The 16,251-nt window shown below is 44.8% G+C and overlaps 1 protein-coding gene across 1 annotated transcript in view; it reads right to left on the bottom strand.

Moving 5' to 3' along the window:
- fer1l6 (fer-1 like family member 6) overlaps positions 1 to 16,251 on the bottom strand; it is a 150,846-nt gene that overhangs the window by 58,705 nt on the left and 75,890 nt on the right. Inside the window, exons 20-23 of the mRNA XM_080194811.1 lie at positions 15,997 to 16,121; positions 12,641 to 12,775; positions 9,350 to 9,499; positions 1,581 to 1,691 (exon numbers count right to left, since the gene is read on the bottom strand). Coding sequence (XP_080050937.1) covers positions 1,581 to 1,691; positions 9,350 to 9,499; positions 12,641 to 12,775; positions 15,997 to 16,121 — 521 coding nt within the window. The remainder of the gene's footprint in view (positions 1 to 1,580; positions 1,692 to 9,349; positions 9,500 to 12,640; positions 12,776 to 15,996; positions 16,122 to 16,251) is intronic.

Below are 16,251 nucleotides of genomic sequence, written 5' to 3'. Positions count from 1 at the left end.
TGGAGTATGGGAGGAAACTGGAGCACCCGGAGGAAACCTGAGCAGACACACAGAGAATGTGCAATTCCACACAGACAGTGACCCAAGCCAGCCATCGAACCTGAGTCCCAGGTGTTGTGAGGCAGCAGTGCCAACCACCGTGCCATCGTGCCACCCCTATCCTGGCCAATATTGATTTCCTGAATCACACCAGCAGAGAGAGATGATCTGATCGTGTATCGCATTGTTTGTGGGACCTCACTGGCTGCTATGCCCCATAACTGATGGAGAAAACACTTCAGATGTCAATCACTGGCTATGAAACACTTTGGATGACGTGGGGACAGGAATGGCACTAGGTAAGTGTGAGTTCTTTCCTGCGGCATTGTCCCTTTTGCTATTTCATCTTGCCTGCCTTCCACTTGAATACCTCCCTAACCTTTCCCACTTCTGATAAAGATCACAGACCTGTAATGTTGGTTTGGATTTTACACTCCTCCCTCGGTTGCTTTGAAGGTGGGGCGGGAGCGTAAAATCCAGTGGGTCCCATGCCTGTGAGCTACCAGCCTGCCCCTAACCCCCCTACAATTATACTGGGGGTCTCGTTGGGCGGTCCACCATCCTGGGACGGACTGAGGCCCATAAGTGACCCATTAGTGACTACTTAGGTGTCCCATCCCACAACCACTGGTACTTGACACACAGGGTAGGAAAATGCCACGCTGGCATTGGTAGCTTTGGTTACGTGGGTTAGTACCAAGCAAGGGAGGGTCTTTGCAGTAAAATAGAAGATGCTGGAAAAACTTAGCCGGTCTGGCAGCATATTTTGAGTCGGTACGATTCTTCTACTGAGCTAGAGAGGGAGAAAAGTGATGATTTTACACTGTTTAAGAGGGGGTGGAATCTGGGCACGGTGACACCCTTCCCCCCATCTCCACCCTCCCCGACTTAGCTGGGAGTTCCGATTCCTCTTCATTTGGACTAGTTGTAGCTTCAACAGTGGCCACCACTCCTGGTTGGCGATGCTGGGGCAAGAGAGCTGTTGGTCATCGAACTCACCGGCAGCTCTCTCAGTTGGGACTTCCTCCCAAGAAAAGGGCAGAAGGGCCTGTTTCAGGGTGCTCTCAGCATTTATTGGATGTGAGGCATTCATTGGGATGGGGGGGTTGTAGGGTAGAGTGTTGGTGGGGTGCAGAGTGTGGCACCCTGTTGAGTCCAGCCCATTAATTCCAATTCTCTCTCCACAGATACGGCCTGGCCTGCCGAGTATTCCAGCATTTTGTGCTGCTTTCCCATTTCAATATCGCGCTTTGCTTTCTTCTCGATTTAAGCGGGATGGAACTGTTCAGAGTTTTCCACTCCAGAGGAAACTGGAGAAGAGCTGGCCTCTGGACTGCTTCCAATACAAGCTACAGTCTGAGTCTAGCATCTCCCACACCTCAACACAAGTGTCAGGATTAGGCAGACTTAAGGCAGAGAGGATCGTTCGCAAGGAAAGAGATCATAATTAACGTTTTTGTCAGATCTGAAAGTTCCCTCGGAAACAATAAATTACACAGCACAGAGCAGCTCATCTAGCTTTGGCTGCAGACAAACTGTACCTCCACTCTGTAGTTACTTAGCACAGGACGGATATTGACTGGCACTGGTAAGATCTGATTTCCATCTGGTTCATCAACAGGGGGAAGGTCTCCAACCCCTGAATCAGGAATCTGAAAGCACATGATTTAGAACACAAAAGATAAAGATTACACACACCCTTATATTCAACCTTATTATCTCCCCTATCCCAAACTCCACCTCTTCACCTCTTGGTTTTAGAAGCCTCGACAATACAGAAGGAGGCCATTCAGCCCATTGAATCCGCACCAATTCTCCCAAAGAGTGTCCCACTCAAGCCCACAAGCTGCCCTAGCTTGGAAACACCCTCTGCTGATCCCCCTAAGAGGCAATTGAGCATGGCCAATCCACCTAGCCTGCACATCTTTGGACTGTGAGAGGAAACCAGATCAGTCAGTGCAAACTCCACACAGACAGTGACCCAAGGCCAGAACTGAACCCAGGTCTCTGGCACTGTGTGGCAGCAGTGCTAACCACTTTGCCATTCTGTCGCGTCTTGTTTCTTCCGTCTTTGTTCTGACCAATCCCTTCCCTCAGCTAACACATTCTTAACGGACAATCTAAAGGTGGCACAGTGGTTAGCATTGCTGCCTCACAATGCCAGGGACCCAGGTTCGATTCCTGGCTTGGGTCACTGTCAGTTTGCACATTCTTCCTGTGCCTGCGTGGTTAGGTGGATTAGCCATGCTAAATTTCCCCTTAGTTTCAGGGGGATTAGCAAGGGTAAATGGGGTCTGGATCGGATTGTAGTTGGTGTAGACTCGAAGGGCCAAATGACCCTCCTTCCGCACTGCAGAATTCTATGCATCTGGATTGTTTCTTGCAGCCTTTGGTTTTGCATTAAATGTCTTATTAAAGTAAATTAAAATGCAATTGAAAAATCAGTCTGAGTTCAACCCAACTGAAACCACCTCAATCCAATACTGAATGCTTTTAATTTGGAATGCAGCTCCTTCAACAGGTTCCCCAGTCTTGGTCTAACAGTATATTTCTGGCTCCAGATTTTAATGTTGTCTTGGGGTTCTGGATCTTTCAAAGCCAACTTTCCACCTTTTATATTTTGAGGGGCAGGATGTCCATTTCTGATGGGAATTTAGATGTACATTCTAAATTCCACACTCCACGAGTTACGTATAATATCAGAGAATATTTATCTTCAAATGGCCTGAGATTTATCCCGGATAACTCTCAAATGGCCACAGAATAATCAGGTGTGAGGTATTTTGAGGTGTGGTTTCTCTTTGTTGTGAGGCTGTTTTTTGGTATTATGGTATTACACACACTCTTACATCAACCACATTATCTCCCTTATCCTCAGTTCCACATAAGAACATAAGAACATAAGAAATAGGAGCAGGAGTAGGCCATCCAGCCCTTCGAGCCTGCCCCGCCATTCAATAAGATCATGGCTGATCTGTCGCTGCTCAGTTCCACTTTCCCGCCCTCTCCCCATAACCCTTAATCCCCTCTCCTATCAAAAACCCATCAACCCGCGTCTTAAAAATATTTAGCGAGGCAGCCTCCACCACTTCAACGGGCAGAGAATTCCAGAGATTCACCACCCTTTGAGTGAAGAAGTTCCTCCTCAACTCCGTTCTAAACCGCCCCCCTTTTATCTTGAGGCTGTGCCCCCTAGTCCTATTGTCTTTTTTGAGCGGGAAGAGTCTTTCCACCTCTATCCTATCCATCCCATTCATCATCTTATACGTCTCAATGAGATCTCCTCTCATTCTTCTAAACTCTAACGAGTACAAGCCCAGTTTATTCAGCCTCTCCTCATAGCTCAACCCCCTCAACTCCGGTATCAGCCTAGTAAACCTCCTCTGCACTCCCTCCAAGGCCAAAATATCTTTGCGCAGGTGCGGCGCCCAAAAATGCACACAGTACTCCAGTTGCGGCCTCACCAATGCCCTATACAGCTGCAGCAAGACCTCCCTACTTTTATATTCAATCCCCCTCGCTATGAAGGCCAGCATCCCATTCGCCTTCCTGACCACCTGCTGCACCTGCAAGCTGGGTTTTTGCAACTCATGCACAAGGACCCTGAGGTCCCTCTGCACCGTCACCTGCTGCAGTTTTTCGCCTCGTAAGTAATAGTCCTTCCTACCATTTTTCCTACCAAAGTGGACCACCTCACACTTGCCAACATTAAATTCCATTTGCCATTTCCTGGCCCATTCGCCCAGCCTATCTAGATCCTTCTGCAGACTCTCCACACCCTCCGCACAATTTGCCGTTCCCCCAATCTTGGTGTCATCAGCAAATTTCGACACTCTACACTCGGTTCCCTCCTCCAGATCATCTATATAAATGGTAAAAAGCTGAGGCCCCAGCACCGACCCCTGGGGCACTCCACTAGTCACCATCCGCCAATCCGAATAGCACCCGTTGACCCCCACTCTCTGCCTCCTATTTGACAACCAATCCTCTATCCACGCTAACACCCTACCCCCAACTCCATGTCCCTCGACCTTCTGCAATAACCTCTTGTGAGACACTTTGTCAAACGCCTTCTGAAAATCTAGAAAGACCACATCCACCGGCTCTCCTCTATCCACCGCCCTAGACACATCCTCATCTTTGGTATTATTATAATTTGATATTATGCTTAATCAACAAGATGAGTGATTTACGCCTGATGATATTTAGTGATGAGTTTTCACAGTCTGATATTGCAGATGCCGTCAATCACTCGTTGTCAGGGACATTTATCTAGTTCTAAGTTCAAAGCTACAAACCCAGTATCATTTCTCAGTCTTTTGTCTATGATCAAGCATCAGATCAAGCTCAAGATGGGGTGCAATACCTTATCTTGTTAGCTTAGAGTCCAAAAGACGTACTAATTAGGGGCATTGATCATGCTAAATTCTCCCTCCGTGTACCCGAACAGGAGCCGGAACATGGCAACTCGGGGGATTTTCACAGTAACTTCATTGCAGTGTTAATGTAAGCCTTCTTTGACACTAATAAAAAAAAATCTTGCTGGTCTCTCTTGAGGGGACTATGAATCGGATTCAACTGGATTTTCCATCTGGTTTTTGGAGCAAGTAAGGAATGGATTTGGTTTGCCTGGTCCATTCTGAGCAGTGGCTTTGTAACTTTAAGGATGGAACAAAACATTAAATAAAAAGCTCAGTCAGCAATCCAGCCTGACATTACAGACTGACTGGAGGAACAGAGGAATGTAAGGCAGTGAAGGATAATGCTGCTTCGCCATTCTCACACTGGGGAATGTCGCTTTTGTCTGAACACGATGGCAGATGGGCAGCATTTTTAGGTAGGACTGTCTTTCCTTCTACTATTCCCAGCTGTACTCAAGACATCTACAGAACAGGCAGTGGGACTTGTTCGTGTTGGACCAGATGTATACCATAGCTGAAGGCCACAAGGGACTCAGAGCAATCTGGAGATAAGTTTTTAAGCAGTCTTCAAGGTTTCGTTTTCAACTCATTTTTCTTCTTAAAATTTCATTTATTTTTGTAATGACTTTAATCAGGTCATTGAGGTAGGCTTATTGGAATATGATTAAGGAGTCTATTGATGGGCAAATCAGGGGGTCTTTTCCTTGTATTTAACCAGGAGTGTCAGTTCCTCTGACTCTCCTGAAGATAGACTGCTGACTGATAGCACTCCGCGTACTGTGGTTGGAATTGTAAGTAAAGGGTGAAGGGACCTCTGCCTCCAAAAATTTAATACACTTTTAAAATCACAATTTTTTTGTGATTATTTAAAAAACGTTTTTTAAGTTTTAAAATTGCGGGTTGAATCTTGGGTATCAATGGGATCTCTCTTAAACTCTCATCTGTTCTTCCATTTTTAGGAAGAGAGATATGAGGAAGATTGAAAGGAGAATCATAGAGGAGAGGTGGCTAATCCCCTCACCACATCTCCTCAGCAAAGCTTTGGAAGGCTTTTCCTGGCCTGGAAGTTATCTGATAACTGCAGGTACACCTCATGAAGTAGGCCTTCAACTGACTGAAGACCCCAGCCCATTGACAAATTATTCTTGTCACCACAATCCTGTGTAACTTCTTTGAATTGAGTTTCCTCAAGAACTGCCAAGCACCCCACCCCCCTGTACTCCCATTTTAGGATTATTCTGACAGTCCTATGTGTAGGTCCAAATAATTCTGCATACACTCCATCAGCCACACAAGCATCTTACCAACAGCTCTCTTACTGTTCAACTTCACATAGATGCCTATTCCTGTCCACCGTTGCACACTTAGCTTCCAACACATTCTAAAACATTGCTTCTGAAGCAAGATCACTAATTTATCACAGGTGGAAGGTGACTCTTTCTTGTCTATGATTTTCACCCAAAGGTAGTAGGAGGGAGGTGATGGTTGAGTGGTATTATAGCTAAACTATTAATCCAGAAACTTAGTTAATGTTCTGGAGATCTGGGTTTGAATCCTGCCACTGCAGACAATGAAACATAAATTCAATTAAAAAAATGGAATTAAGAATCTACTGATGGCCATGAACCTATTATCGATTGTCGGAAAAAGCCATTGGTTCACTAATGTCTCTTTAGAGAAGGAAACCTACTGTTCTTACCTGGTCTGGCCTACATGTGACTCCAGAGCCACAGCAATGTGTTGATTCTCAACTGCCCTTGGGCAATTAGAAATGGCAATAAATGCTGATTAGCTGGTGATGCCTATGTTCCACGAATGAATTAAAAAAGATCATATCATTTGGAATGAATTCCAAGTTTCAGAAGTCTTTGCTTCATTTAGGTGAAGAACATTGGGTGGGATTTTCCAGCCTTTCCCATGGCAATCCCACCAACCAACCCCGTCCCCCCATGGTGGGACACACATAATGCCATAGACATTGGTGGGAGCAGAATATCCCAGCAGCGGCCAATGGCAAGCCACCTCCTCCACCGAAGAACAGTCTTCACGAGGGGTGGGGAGGGCAGAAAGTCCCGCCTTCATGTCTTTACCTTTCATTGGCCTTCTTCCCTCATAACTAAAGAAAACAATGTGTTCTTTGAATGGACTTGAGATCGTTACACCTCAGCTGAGGAACCATTCGAATTTTGACCTTGGTGTCTGAAAAAGCAGCGCTCTCTGATATCCCATTGACCTGGAATTGTTATGGAAATCCAGGCTGGCCACCTTGGCCTTCAGTGGAGGCAGTGGCATAGTGGTATTGTCACTGGACTCGTAATCCAGAGACCCAGGACAAGATCCAGGGACCCAGGTTCAAATCCCGCCATGGCAGATGGTGAAATTTGAATTCAATATAAAACCTGGAATTAGAAGTCTAATGATAACCATGAAACTATTGTCAATTGTTGTGGAAACCCATCTGATTCACTAACATCCTTTAGGGAAGGAAATCTGCCATCCTTACCTGGTCTGGCCTACATGTGACTCCAGACCCACAGCAACATTGTTGACTCTCAACTGCCCTCTGAAATGGAGGGAGTGTAGGGGCGGGTTATAAATGCTGGCCCAGCCAATGACACCCACGCCCCATAAAATGAATAAGAAAAAAAGAACAGCAATACAGGACCCTGCTCCCCCTGTAGTCAGTCTGTCACATATGAACATGTCACAATGTATACTGGAGGAAATCCGAGTTGATCCTCGGCAGTGTTACTCTGACACAGTTTTGCTGGTGTATCAGTGGTAACTCTGCCTCAGAACAAATACATTTTTGAGCTCTCCTTTGGTGAAAAGCACAAAGAGTGTTTTAATATATGTATGTGCAGATCAACTTAACTAGGTGATTATATATTCCTATGAAAGGAACAGACCATGTAGATAGTTGCTCACAGCACTGCCCACTTCTTCTCTCAGAAATCAGCCTCGGTAAGAATGTCTCTCCCCCTGCAGTATACAATTATTGACCATCTACATCCACTATATTAAGAACATAAGAAATAGGAGCAGGAGTAGGCCTTCTGGCCCTTCGAGCCTGCCCCGCCATTCAATAAGATCATGGCTGATCTGTCGTGGCTCAGTTCCACATTCCCGCCCTCTCCCCATAACCCTTAATCCCCTCTCTTATCAAAAACCCATCAACCCGCTTCTTAAAAATATTTAGCGAGGTAGCCTCCACCACTTCAATGGGCAGAGAATTCCAGAGATTCACCACCCTTTGAGTGAAGAAGTTCCTCCTCAACTCTGTTCTAAACCGCCCCCCCTTTATCTTGAGGCTGTGCCCTCTAGTCCTACTATCCTTTCTGAGCGGGAAGAGTCTCTCCACCTCTATCCTATCCATCCCATTCATCATCTTATACATCTCAATGAGATCTCCCCTCATTCTTCTAAACTCTAACGAGTACAAGCCTAGTTTATTCAGCCTCTCCTCATAGCTCAACCCCCTCAACTCCAGCATCAGCCTAGTAAACCTCCTCTGCACTCCCTCCAAGGCCAAAATATCCTTGCGTAAGTACGGCGCCCAAAACTGCACACAGTACTCCAGCTGCGGCCTCGCCAATGCCCTATACAGCCGCAGCAAGACCTCCCTACTTTTATATTCAATCCCCCTCACTATGAAGGCCAGCATCCCATTCGCCTTCCTGACCACCTGCTGCACCTGCAAGCTGGGTTTTTGCGACTCATGCACAAGGACCCAGAGGTCCCTCTGCACCGTCGCCTGCTGCAGTTTTTCGCCACGTAAGTGATAATCCTTCCTACCATTATTCCTACCAAAGTGGACCACCTCACACTTGCCAACATTAAATTCCATTTGCAATTTCCTGGCCCATTCGCCCAGCCTATCTAGATCCTTCTGCAGACTCTCCACACCCTCCGCACAATTTGCCTTTCCTCCAATATTACAAGATCACACGATTGTTCTGGCTAAGGCAGAGGCCATTTGGTCCATCGTGCCTGCACCAGCTCTCCAAACAGGCATTGTGACTTAGCACCATTTCTCTGCCTTTTCCCTGTGCCCCTCACATTGTTTCTATTCAAATAATCATCCAATGCACTACTGAATGTCTTGACTGAAGCTGCCTCCGGACCTGAGCCCACTCACTGCGTAATAAAGTATTTTCCCTCACATCACATTTGTCTCTTTTGCAAATCACTTTAAATCTATGCCCCCTCGTTCTTGATCCTTTTACGAGCGGGAAGATTTTGCCCTATCCACTCTGTCCGGCCCCCTTATTGAATTTGAAAGTCTCTACAAATCAGGAGGTTCACCAGATTGATTCCAGGAATGAAGGGTTTGATGTATGAGGAGAGATTAAAAAGTTTGGCCTTATACCCACTGGAGTTTAGGAGGATGAGCGGAGATCTGATTGAGGTATGTGAAGTTTTAAAAGGGATTGATAAAGTAAACGTAGACCAAATGTTTCCCCTGGTGGGGCAATCTAGAACAAGAGGTCACAGGTATAGGTTGAGAGGCAGTAGTTTTAAAACTGCAATGAGGAGAAGCTACTTCTCGCAGAGGGTGGTGAATTTGTGGAACTCACTACCCCACAGTGCAGCGGAGACTGAATCATTGAATGGTTTCAAGGAGATAGATATATTTCTAATATAAAACGGATTAAAGGGAATTTGGGGAACAGGTGGGGAGGTGGATTTGAGACCAGGGAGCGATCAGCCATGAACTTATTGAATGGTGGAGCAGGCTCAAAGGGCTGAATTTGCCTACTTCTGCTCCTAATTCCTATGTTATTACCTGTCAGCGATGAAGACTCCTATCGTCACTATCATCACTGAAATAATTTATGTTTAAGGAGTTCAACAAGATAATGTGAAGCCTGACCCCGATATATCCTTACCTGCAGAAGTTCAAAGGCTACAAGGAGCTCACCCGCAGGTATGCCGCCACAATACATTGGGTGATATTGAAGCTCAGGAGGGACATACTCCTGCCCAGCCAGTCTCACAACTGGCTGAGCGACAGTGCTGCCAATGTATTCTGCTTTACCCTGAAACCAAAGCATGAGAGAAGAGGCATCACTGAGAGACATCTTGGTAAAACACAATTTTCAGCTGTGTTAGTTGAACAGGATGAAAGTGAAACCACAGTAATGGAAAAACCAACTTTTATTGTCGCAAAAGAACAAGTCACAATTCAAAATCACAATCTGAACTCCAGGCGTGGGAGATATTCCCTGTTTCAGTTTCTCAGGTGAGTGCATGATAAAACCAAACCAACATTTAGGTACTTGCAGCCGAATCAAATAAACGTGTTAGTTGTAGAGAAACAGCAATGTTTGCTCGATTGCTGTAACGCATCAGATTTCACAAATCGGAGTCAGTAATAAATCAAGATTGTAAACCCTAGCCTGCAATGCAGTAGATAGGTGTCCTCATGATTTGGATCATGTGGAGATTACTCACAACCATCCAGGGTGGCACGGTGGCACAGTGGTAGGGCAGCACAATGGCACAGCAGTTAGCACTGCTGCCTCATAGTGCCAGGGACCCGGGTTCAATTCCAGGTCACTGTCTGTGTGGAGTTTACACATTCTCCCTGTGTCTGGTGTGTTTCCTTTGGGTGCTCCAGTTTCTTCTCATAGTCCAGAGATGTGTGGGTTAGGTTGATTGGCCATGCTAAATTGGTCCTAGTATCAGGGGATTAGCAGGTAAATGTGCAGGGTTACAGGAAAGGGCCTAGGTGGAATTGTGGTCAGTACAGACTCGATGGGTCAAATGGCCTCCCTACTGGAGGAATTCATTGACTCTTCCATTCTATGACACCCAAGATTCACCACTTCAACAACCAATGCCAAGGGATATTGAGAGGGTGCAGAGGAGACTTACCAGAATGGTTCCAGGGATGAGGGGTTTAAGCTACAAGGTGAAACTGGAGAAGCTGGAGTTAGTTTTCTTGGAATAAAGGAGATTGAAGGAAGATTTAATAGAGCTGTACCTGATTTGGAAATGTTAAGACAACGGAAATAAACCTAGGCCATTCCCATTAGCTGATGGTTAAAGGTCTGGAGGCCACAGATTTAAGGTCTAGAGCAGGAGATGCTGGGGTGACGCAAGAAAGAACTTTTTTTACGCAGTGACTTGGATCTCACTGCCCATGAGAAGAAACGATGAAAGATTTTAAAGAGAAATTGGATAGGTGTTTGAGAGAAATTAACTTACAGGGATGGAGTGGGGTAGCAACTGATTGGATGGTTCCACAGAATGCCAGCATTATCCCAATAGGCCGAATGGCCTCCTTCTGTTCATTTTCTTTAATGATCGTAGAGACAGGATTTTCCAGTCCTGTCATTAATGCATGTTTTGTTGCCTCTCTGAATTTTCCATCCCACCTGCAATGGCCATGGACAGACCAGAAAATCCCAGCCTATGGGTCTACATGGCGTGTTTCAAGCAGCGGGAGGTGGCCCGCTGTTCGTCGGCAATGGGATCTTCTGGCCCTGCCGCTGTCAATGGGATTTCCCATTGAATCCACCCCATATAGCTGGGAAACCCATGGCAGGGATGAGCCTTCGGCAGGACCAGAAGATCCTGCCAGTGTGAACAGGGTAGATTCAGAAAGGGTGTTCCTGATGGTGACAGAGTCCAGAAGTAGGGATCATAGTTGGGGCCACTGCTGTTTGTAATTTTTATAAATGATCTGGATGAGGGTATAGTTGGGTGGATTAGTAAATTTGCTGATGTCACCAAAGATAGTGAAGAGGGGTGTCATAGTTTACAGAGAGACTTGGACAAGTTGCAGAGCTGGGCCGAGAGGTGGCGGATGGAGTTTAATGTGGAAAAGTGTGAGGTAATTCACTTTGGCAGGAATAACAGATGTGTAGAGTATAGGGCTAACGGTAGGACTCTGAATCGTGTGGATGAACAGAGGGATCTCGGTGTATGTGTGCATAGATCCCTGAAAGTTGGGAATCAAGTAGATAAGGTTGTTAGGAAGGCATACGGCGTCTTGGCGTTTATTGGTAGGGGGATTGAATTTAGGAGCCGCAGCGTCATGTTGCAACTGTCAAAACTCTGGTGCGGCCGCACTTGGAGTATTGTGTACAGTTCTGGTCCCCACATTACAGGAAGGATGTGGAGGCATTGGAGAGGGTGCAGAGGAGGTTTACCAGGATGTTGCCTGGTATGGAGGGGAGGTCCTATGAGGAGAGACTGAGGGATTTGAGGTTGTTTTCGTTAGAAAGAAGGCGGCTAAGAGGGGACCTTATTGAAACATATAAGATGATTAGAGGTTTAGATAGGGTGGACAGTGATAGCCTTTTTCCTCGGATGGAGAAAGCTAGCATGAGGGGGCATAGCTTTAAATTAAGGGGTGGTAGTTATAGGACGGATGTCAGGGGTAGGTTCTTTACCCAGAGGGTGGTGAGGGATTGGAATGCCCTGCCTGCTGCAGTTGTAAATGCGCCTAGTTTGGGGGCGTTTAAGAGATCCGTGGATAGGTTTATGGATGGAAAGGGATTGGTTTAGGTTAGAGGGTCATTGCTTTTTAATTGGTCGGCGCAACATCGTGGGCCGAAGGGCCTGTTCTGCGCTGTAATGTTCTATGTTCTATGTTCTATAGTTTGAGGATAAGAAGTAAACCATTTAGGCCCGAAATGAGGAGAATTATCTTCACCCAGAGAGTGGTGAATGTGTGGGATTCACTGCCACAGAAAGTAGTTGAGGCCAGAATATTGCGTGATTTCAAGAAGAAATTAGATATAGCTCTTGGGGCTAAAGGGATCAAAGGATATGGAGGGAAGGCAGGATCAGGATATTGAAACTGATGATCTGCCATGGTCAGAATGAAGGTGGAGCAGGCTCGCAGGGCCAAATGAACTACACCTGCTTCTAGTTTCTATGTTTCTAACAGCTCTTGAGAAGGTGATAATGTGCTGCCTTTTTGAAAAACTGGAGTCCTTGGGCAGGATTTTACAGCCTCACTCATCCTGAAATTGTAAAGTCCCACTCGAGCTCAGTGGACCTCATTTTCTATAGTCCACGCTTTGCCCGCTATGATTCCCGTGGAAAGTGAGATGATAAAATTCCGGCACATATATTGTAAGAACACCATTAGGTGTTAAGAAGGGAATTCCAGCCACGGTAATAGCTGTCTTTCCCATCATACAGACAGATTAATATTTTATACTCACAACAGCATCTTCATCATAAACTTCAATAACCACAAGTGGAGGAGCCTCACATATTTCCATTGCTTCGCCATGTAGGTGAATATTATCAAACTGAAGCATTTGGTTCCATGTTGGGGACAAAGTCTGCATGATAATCTGTCAAGAATCAAAAGGAGAAAGGAAACAACATGACTAGGCTTTTCACTATCACTTCTTGTGAAATTATTTTGACTTTAGTACAATTCTCATTCTTTAAATAAATATTACCACAATTTACACAACATGTAAATGCCTGAACTAGACATTTTCTATTTTTAAAAACAATGTAATTTGACCAATTTTCCTCCTTGCCTCAGCCCAGTCAAAAGAGTGCAAAACCTGTCCAGCCTGCAGGACAAGGGCAGATTTGTGAGCTAGGCAGACGTGGCAGATGAAATTCAATGATGCATAAAGTGGTTTATTTGGTAGGATGAATGAGGAGGGACAATATAAACTAAAAGGTGGTATAGTGCTTAAGCAGACTAATAAATTCACCTAATGATGGAGCAGTGCTCCGAAAGTTCGTGATACCAAATAAACCTGGGGTTGAGACTTCTTACTGTGCACACCCCAGTCCAAGGCCGGCATCTCCACATCAAGACTAATAAATCAGAGGCCCAGGCTAATGTTCTGCGGACATGGGTTCAAATTCCACAATGGCAATAGGCTTCTCCCATCCCTTGCTGTAGGCCAAAGGGGCAGTAATTGAATTTGTTCTGCTTTTTGAGGACAGGCCATACCTGGGCAATTTTCAACATTATCAGGTAGATACCAGTGTCGTAGCTGCCTTGGAACAATTTGTTTAAGGATACAACTAGTTCTGGAGCACAAATCTTCAGGACTGTTGTTGGATTGTCCTGCCTTTGCAGTATCCAGTGCCTTCAACCACTTTTTGGCGTCACGTGGAATAAATTGAATTGGCAGAAGACTAACATCTACAAAGCTAGGGATCTCTAGAGGAGATGGATCCTGCATTTGGAGAGAGGGTAACATGCTCTGTCAGAGAGTCAGTGCAGACCTGATGGGCCAAATGGCCTCTTCAGCAATATAGGGATTCTGTGGTTCTGTGAAATTTGAGGAAGTGGGCATGATAACCCTATGACCCAAAACCCCATAACCTCTCAAAATCTTTTAATAAAGTGTCAGGCAAAGGCTATTTGTTAAACTCAAAACTGAGAATATTCAGGATTAATGCTAGGAATGGTCAGAAAGCATTGGGAATAAGAAGCACTTGTTAAAGGAGTTATGTTGGAGTGGGATGGGAAGAGGAGGAGAATACTGACCAATTGCCCCAGCACTGTCTGGGATCACAACTATTCCTAATTTGTGCTGGAGACCTGGTTTCAGAAAATCCATGTAAAATAGCTAAATTTGGAAAGGATGTTGAAGTAGGAAGAACAATGGAACAGCAAAAAGCATCCAAAAACTACAGAATAAATTGAACAACATCTGTACATGGACAAAACAATGACGAATGAAATTTAGTGCAAGTAAGAATCGCAAGCAGGTAAGAAAAGCCAATGATATACATATTCCATCCAAGCAGGGCTTTGACAGATTCAGTTTCAAGTCACTAAGAAACAAGTCCTGGGAAAGGAACACTGCAATGTTGACTAACTGTGCAGTTCCAAAGCACAAATAATATGATGAAAGAAATATCTTGTCAAAAATAATTCATTAATATCAAAAGAAAATTGTGCATTCGCATAAAGGACAGTGATCAGCCTTCCCAAGGTCATATCCCAGCCAATAATTTAAATATGCTATTTTATACCTGTGCTGCGTTATCACTAATCTTTATCATAAAACAAACTAATGCCTGCTATTCACATTTTTGTATGGACAAATGGACAGGCCTGTAACACCAAATGCAGGAGAAAAATGTTACTTAAAAATAAGGGCTGGAATTAAAGTAAAGTTTATTCATTAGTCACAAATAAGGCTTACATTAATACTGCAATGAAGTTGCTGAGTTACTGCGAAACTCCCCTAGTCGCCACACTTCAGCGCCGGTTCATGTCAATGCACATAACCAATCAGAATTCCTAACCATAACTTAACCGTAACAGAATTCTCCAGCTGTTCATTTCGATGGGATTCTCCAGTCCCGCCGCAGCGCAACCCCGTCTGCAGGTTTCCTGCTGGCATGGGTGATGTCAACATGGATTTCCACTGACAGCATTAGAACCGGAGAATCCTGCTGCTAACAAACAATGCACCACCTCCCATACTAATATGTTTGTTATTTATATTAATGATTTGGATGACAATATAGGAGGCATGGTTAGTAAGTTTGCAGATGACACCAAGATTGGTGGCATAGTGGACAGTGAAGAAAGTTACCTAGGATTGCAACGAGATCTTGATCAGTGGGCTGACAAATGGCAGATGGAGTTTAATTTAGATAAATGCGAGGTGATGCATTTTAGCAGACTGAACCAGGGCAGGACTTATTCAGTTAATGGTAGGACGTTGGGGAGAGTTATAGAATAAAGAGATCTAGGGGTACATGTTCATAGCTCCTTGAAAGTGAGTACAGGTGGACAGAATAATGAAGAAGGCAATCAGCATGCTTGGTTTCATTGGTCAGAACGTTGAACACAGGAGTTGGGACATGTTGTTGAAGTTGCACAAGATAATGGTAAGGTCACACTTGGAATACAGTTCTGGTAACCCTATTACAGAAAGGATATTATTAAACTAGAAAGAGTGCAGAAGAGATTTACTAGGATGCTACAGGGACTTGATGGTTTGAATTAAAAGAAGAGGCTGGATAGGCTGGGACTTTTTTCTCTGGAGCATAGAAGGTTGAGAGGTGACCTTATAGAGATCTACAAAATAATGAAGGGCATAGATCAGCTAGATAGTCACTATCTTTTCCCAAAAGTAGGGGAGTCTAAAACTAGAGGACATAGGTTTAAGGGGAGAGGGGAGAGATACAAAAATGTCCAGGGGAGCAATTTTTTCAAACAGAGGATGGTGTGTATCTGCAACAAGCTGCCAGGGGTAGTAGCAGAGGCGGGTACAATTTTGTCTTTTTAAAAAACATTTAGACAATTACATGGGTAAGATGGGTATAGAGGGATATGGGCCAAACACAGGCAATTGGGACTAGCTTAGGGGTTTTAAAAAAAAAGGGTAGCATGGACAAGTTGGGCCAAAGGGCCTGTTTCCATGCTGTAAACCCCTAACCTCAATGGCTGGGAGGCTGGAAAATCTCACCCACCATTTCTTGGCAAACTGAGGGGATTGGATGATCTACATGTTATGATCATCAGAGAACTTAATCTATGACCCCAATGGTTGTCGCTATGGTCACATTAACGTATTATTTTTACCTTAGTGGTCTGACAATGTGAAACAAATGTCACTTTGGCAAAGGGATCCGAAAGACCACTATTGTCAGCAGCTAGAAGACCTCTTGCCTGGTACATGTGGCACCTTAGCTGAAATATATGGTCATCTGTTCAAAAGAAGAAATTCACTGTTAAAGCTTTAGAGACAGCGGACTCGAATCTACCATCAGATTGTGCCCATTTTCAGATGCACAAACTTGGTAAAGTCTGGCATGAGGCCAGTAGTATGATCCGCGC

The sequence above is a fragment of the Carcharhinus amblyrhynchos genome, chromosome 8, assembly GCF_965287045.1.
Source record: "Carcharhinus amblyrhynchos chromosome 8, sCarAmb.v2.hapA, whole genome shotgun sequence".
NCBI classification, from domain to species: domain Eukaryota; kingdom Metazoa; phylum Chordata; class Chondrichthyes; order Carcharhiniformes; family Carcharhinidae; genus Carcharhinus; species Carcharhinus amblyrhynchos.
This window is presented reverse-complemented; position numbering and strand designations above follow the sequence as displayed.